The sequence below is a fragment of the Cyrtonyx montezumae genome, unplaced genomic scaffold (genome assembly GCF_038088225.1).
Source record: "Cyrtonyx montezumae isolate F1298 unplaced genomic scaffold, pur_monq_1.0 scaffold_8, whole genome shotgun sequence".
Taxonomy (NCBI): Eukaryota; Metazoa; Chordata; class Aves; order Galliformes; family Odontophoridae; genus Cyrtonyx; species Cyrtonyx montezumae.
The window spans coordinates 45976838-45983213 of NW_027072089.1; the positions used below are offsets into that span (position 1 = coordinate 45976838).

The following is a 6376-nucleotide window of genomic DNA, read 5'->3' on the forward strand; positions in this document are numbered from 1 at the left end:
GAAGAGTGTTTCAGTATAAGTGTTTAAAAAAAAACATGCCTCAGTGACTGAGGCATTTGTCAACGGGGCTTGACAGATTTCATTTTTACAATCATTTTTTGTAACTTCAGGTAATACTTCCATTGGAATATTCAAAGTATCCTATGAGAATAGCAAGGCTCTGGGTTATGGGTAGCAGCAACAAGTAGAAAAAGCTGCATCGCTGCAGGGCAGGAACAATCTGGGCATATCTTTCCCTACTTCACTCTCCCCAGAAATAAAACTCTCAGTCCCACTATCTCCAGTACACATCCCTTTATCAGCAGATTATAAATGAGTCACTCTTATTACCTCACAGATTGGTTAATTATTTTTACAGGTGAAATTGTTTCAACAGGAAAGACTGGATATCCTCCAGCCCAAGACAGCCAAGTCATTCATCTGGGCTCTAACTGTTTGAGGTTCAGTTTCCTTAAACTCTGTCAAATGGAGCCTTGACCCTGAACTTCCTGAAAGACAAGTGAAGGGTGTAATCACGAGGCATTATTTACTGTGGTACAGATAGTCTTTCCCTCAGTAGTTGTGGTCAGAATTCATAGTTATCCAAAATCCTTGGAGAATACTCTGTTTTCAAAATTCAATTCTTCTGGTGAAGAAGTGTCAATTGATTCTCACAACAATACTCAAAATTTTATATTAATATAATGGAGAGCAGATGTTTTCTCTACAATTTGTTGATTTTCCTATATTGCTAACAGCTGCTCTAATCTTACTTAGACATTCCCCTAACTTCATAAACTTCTGAAATACATTCACATAACGTGAGGCTATGATATCTGAAGTATTCTGCTGAAGTAATTGCTTGAGCATTATTTACTGTCTTAATTAAACTAAAATAAGGGCAGCTAAACATAGCTGTTCTAATGCAAAATAAACACCTCATAGTGTTCTTTGAAAACAGGTGAAATCTTTCACTGTGAAAATTTCAATTTCTTGACTCAGTGCAGAAATGAAAACACTATGCCTAGGCAGAAGTGTTTAACGATATATGAATATATCAGCTCAACTTACACAAATTGCCCCAAGTTCTTTTACTGCTCCATCACAGCCAAATAAGAGCCTCAACCCAAAAGTTCTCTCAGCACTAAATATTAGCTTCAGCTGCCTTAATAGGGCAAAACAATATTGGGGGCTCATGCCCACGCAGCTTGGAGAACGTATATGTAGCTCATATTTGTCTTCATTCAGACATGTCAACCTGTTTCATGCCAAACCAAACATCAAAGTTAGTCCAGCTAACTGGCCTGAACTGGACTAAACTGACCAGAGTGCTTCCCAGTCCCAAACCAAAGGAAAACACTAAGTCTGGAAAATATATTAACACCAAGTCACACAGCTTATTTGTGTCGAAGAGCTCGAGAGCCTTGCCATTTATACCAATGGGATATGGTAGCACATTTTTACTGTTTCAAAGACATATACTTTTTGCCTTACCCAAGACTGTAGGCCTCTGACCCCAGCCGGTAGGCTGCAGCCAGCTTGTTGATTGATTCAGATCCGTGACTATAGGCAGCAGAGCTCTTGCTGAGGGCTTCAGAGTCAAGACTGTAGGCAGCAGATCTCTTACTTTGTGCAGCAGCATGATCATAGGCTGTAGATCCATAGCTGTAGGCTGCTGACTCCAGGTGGTGGGCTGAAGAGCCATGGCTATATGCTGCTGAAGACTCGAGGCTGAAGTCTGCTGCAGAAGCATGGCGATAGGCTGAAGAGCCCCTGGCATAAGCTGTAGATCCTTGAGCATAGACAGCAGATTTGTTTTTTGTTTCCTTTTGGTACTGGCTTACAGTTGACTGCAGTGCTTTATGGCGATATGCACGGTCGTAATGGTCATGGTGTCTTTGGTAGAAAGGTAAAGACATCATGAGTGCCTTCTAATTTCGTTTTCCTTACGCTTTTCTGAATGTAAACGTAACAAAACTGTCTGAAAAATGATCAAAAATAAAGACTAAAGTCAAAGAAACTTCTGAGCCAGCATACAAATAGTACAGAACTTGATACAAACTAACAAGAACTTCAATCAATAAACATTAAATAAACTTGAGATTATCATTTTTTATGCTTCTTAAGAAGAGTTTAAGTTTCAAGAAGCTCATATGTATTCAACACAAGCAGAAATCCCTGTGCTATGGAACCTGTTCACTTGTAAGTCTCCCTTGTTCTTACTGCAAACCATTAAAGTTTTACATGTTTAACTTCAAGTTTTGTGTATTCAACCTCTTCAGAAGTACTGTAAATATTTTTCTTAAATTAAGAAAGAATAAATTAACAAATGATTTTAAATGGTATGAGATTGCAAGAAAAATATTCAATACATTATAAGCTGAGATAAAAACAAACATTCCATTTAGTTTTGTAATACAATTTTCAAATTCAATTTAATTTACAATTTAAGATTTTAATCAATTCAAAACACCTGGACATCACTTTTTCAATAAAAATGCATTATGATCTTTAAATGCCCCTTTGAACTCTGAAGATTCTATAACTCTACTCATTATTTCCTATGTGATAATAGAGATTCAGTTAAAGGGACTTATCACACTTAAAGTTTAATCAGGTATACATTCAGTATGCAATACTGATAATAATATATTGCTTACCAACCTGAACATTCCCTTTTTTAACCTAAAAGGTCATACTTCCAGATGATATCATCACCTAAGTTTTACTTAACACAATCACCAATAGCTTTTCCTGCAGTCCCTCAAAAAGGAAAATTTGATCAGGTGGGAGATAGTTCCTTTCTGAAAAATGGGATAAGGGCTGACTGCAGTGAGGACTTTTGTCTTTCAGTTGGCATTCCAGGCTTGTTTTGTTTTACTGCTGTTATTAAAACCAATGTTTCCTCCTCTGCCACAAACTGTTGCCTCTACCAATTCGTCCTGATAACCTTTTACGTATTTGTCATTATGCTTACAAGATGGCTAGGGTTATCCCTGATTAAGTGAATATGAATAGGAGTAGGCTACAGTGAGAGAGTATTGAGAAAAGAATTGAAAATGAAAAAAAGAGATGATTGCTATTGCTTTTTATTCTAAAAAAAAATAGAGGATTTGTTCTACTCCTGGTTTTGTTCATGTTGATGAAACTACTTATCTCATGTTTTGATATAAAATACATTTATCTACAGAGCTGAAATGTCATCTTAATTACAAGAAGATCAATATTTTTTCATGGGTCTTTATGCTTTCAATATTGCAGGCTTTTTTCCTTAGTATTTGTTTTGACAGCAAAACAAGCAGAGAACTGTTTTCTCTGGTAACAGCTCAGGTACTCCACCAGACTATCTTTTCATAATCTGCCTTAAAGTTTTAACTTATTTATATTTCAGGGCTCACACAAGGTCTAGGACCTGCTCTTTGCATAACAGCTCTGGTCACTCATTTGCAGAAAATCAATGACTGTTTTCTATGGTAAAAAGTGAGTTCCTTGTTTATTCCTTTATTTGCCCTCGGCCATTTTTCTCATGCAAGTCTAATGAATACAATTTTGTTTAGTATCCTTATTCCTATCAATATTTTTCATTGCTGTTTATTTCACTTTGTTGGCCTTTGGTGGTACATAGTTCCTTTTAACTTCCTCAGTTTCATAAGATTTCTTCATTTTCCTTCATTGCTTTCTCAGGTCTGCAGAAAAAGGTTAGGGTTTGCAAGCCCCTGTGATTTTTATCTAGCAAAGTTAAAAATGTGCAGGTGAGTCTTGTTTTGCACACTAAAAGGGAAAGAGCATGAGAGCATCCTTTCATCTTCCTTTGTAGAGTACTGCAGTTCCCTCCCTTTATCTACTCCAGCTTCATTTTCAGCTGTTTTGGTTCTTCATGGATACAACAGCCACAATGCTAACACTCATTTAGTCCTGCTGCTCAGAGATTTCCTCAGATTTCTGGGATGCAAAGTAGGGAAGGTGATGCAAAAATATAAAACTTCATGTATTGTCAAATAGAGACATTAAAAGAGGCATTTCAATTTACATATTATCAGAATGAAAAAAAATATGCTTAACAACTTCAAGTTCATATACTAAGAATGCATAAAGGCAACTTTTCTCTTCCAAACATTAAACCTGTGGACCTCACTATCCTCAGAAGTAAGAGAAGTACACAGTAGGAGTAAGAACCAAGTAAGACAAGCTGAACAAGAAGTCAGCTCTCCTGTTTCAAATCAAAGGCCAACTTTTACTATGTAATGTAAGAAGAAATTCCTTTTATAGGTGTTTCATCATCCTATCAGTTATGTTTTGTATTTCCTCCAGAACATCAAGCATTACTCACAGGTAAAGGTCAGTTAGTGACATCAGCCTGACAAGATTTGGTAGTGTTACATTTGTGGGGATAATAAGAAAATTGTAACCTTGTAAGAATTTTGCTCCCATCTCTTTAAATGTTATAAAATTTAAATGTTTATATTTAAATGTTATAAAACCCATATCACCTGTATCTACAATAACCAGCCCTTTTTACTATGAAGGTAGCACTCCCTCTCAAGATCTGTGTAGGATTCTGTAACTGCAGTGCCAGGCCTAAAAATATAGAAGACATAGTTAGATGAATATGCCAATTTTGGAGCTATACATTAGCAGCTGTTGAACTGAATTTTCAGAATGACATCTGAGCAGACAGGCAGTCCAGCACTTGTTTGTAGCCTGTAAATACACATCAAGGGAGGTGAATTATTGGCAGTGCCTCTTGAGTGATTCACTGTCTAATTTGTTAAATATCTGCTTCATCGATCAGTGAAAACAATGAAATAGGAAAAAAATCCAGAAACATAAGCTTAAAAAATATATAAGATTTCTTTCAGCTTAGTATTGTTTCATCTCCTTTACAAATCAAGACATTCTTTGCAACTAGAAAATATTCAGATTTACACATTCTCCAATCCCAAAGGAGGTAACCACAGATTCCTGCTATAATGCAATCCACGCTTCATTTGAGGGTACTATAAGAATATGCTGGGATAGCTGATTTGGTAAGTGAAACCTTGTGCTACTTCACTTTGTTCCACAGTTGAGCCTTCAGATTTCTTCAGTACCAATCCACAACTTCCTCAGATAACTGAGGATTTGGGAAGATTAAAGGCAGCTATCATCAACTAGGCATTACAGATTCAGATTAAAAATAATTGAATGCATGAACATTCTGCCGTAGAGAAACACTTACCGGGGTCCAGATGAACAACAGCAAATGGAATAGCTCTGAAACGGGTGAACAACAAAAACATATAGCAACGATGAATGCAGCAAAGGCAGATGTAGACGGGACCAGGGGTAAGCACTGGACTTGAATGTCCAGAACAAAAATAATGCCTGCAGTCAGTGGAATGTCAGAGCCCCAGGACAGACCTTTTATGGCCAGGAGGGTGATAAATATAGCAGCAAAGAGGGACAGAGGCAGATACTGATACCCTGTGCTATCTCTGTGCAAACACATGATGTCAGTGGCATCAGAGTTCTCCCTTTTAAGTATTCTCCATAAAATCAGCATACCAATTCAAAATTACTTCTAGGGTTTTTTTTTCTTTTTCCCCCCATAGTTAAACTAGGCTTGGGAAACCTATCATGCATTGGGAAACCTATATTTTAAGCACATCATGTCATGAGCCAGAAAGTAGGAAACATCAGACTCTATACTGACCTTTGCCATGACAAGAGACTATGAATGTTTCATGAATCTTTCCATATTTCTAATGGCATGCTACAGTGCATGTAACATAGATATTTCAGCTTGATGACAAATAGCCTGAAGTAAGCAGCAAAACTATAATACATTGCAATTCAATGAAAATGTACTTTGTTACAAGTTATTTTATTTAAATAAAATGTTAAAAATGTAAAGTTAAGAACATGACCTCATAAGGCATATAAATAGATAACTAATACCACTCTAACACCCAACTTTTTGATTCTGAATTAAACAGTGTTATCTCTAGGGATAATTAAGCATCTCTGTCTTCAGGTTGGAAATTAGGTAAAATCCCTTCTCAGTAAGAGATAATGTATTGGAATAGGCTGCCCAGGGAGATGGTGGAGTTACTGTCCCTGAAGGTAGTCCAGAAATCCTAAGCTCCGCTACAGCCACTTCCACTACATCCACCATGCAACACAATGGAAAACCTCCCAAATCCTCCTCTTCTGTTGTGGCCTTTTCTGTGAAATTACAGGCAGAAGGTCTGGGATTAGTGTTTCAGGATTTCCAGACTCACTGCTGTCCTCTTTTTGACCTCACCTGCTTCAATTCCACCTAAAATCTATTTGTTCTTCCACTTGTTCCCCATGCAGGTGCTATGCCTGCTTTGTGCTGCACTGTGGTCTAAGTTCACACAGTTTGTCATCTTCCATG

At 37.1% G+C, this 6376-nt stretch overlaps 1 protein-coding gene across 4 annotated transcripts in view; it reads right to left on the minus strand.

Annotated features, from left to right (window-relative positions):
• The window catches only part of MYOM1 (myomesin 1), a 72220-nt gene extending 66926 nt beyond the window's left edge, over positions 1–5294 (minus strand). For all 4 annotated transcript variants that reach the window (XM_065751991.1, XM_065751989.1, XM_065751992.1 and 1 more), the window contains exons 1-2: positions 5198–5294; positions 1474–1960 (exon numbers count right to left, since the gene is read on the minus strand). In XM_065751991.1, coding sequence (XP_065608063.1) covers positions 1474–1901 — 428 coding nt within the window. In that variant the 5' untranslated portion in view covers positions 1902–1960; positions 5198–5294. The remainder of the gene's footprint in view (positions 1–1473; positions 1961–5197) is intronic.
• Positions 5295–6376: the final 1082 nt, after the last annotated feature.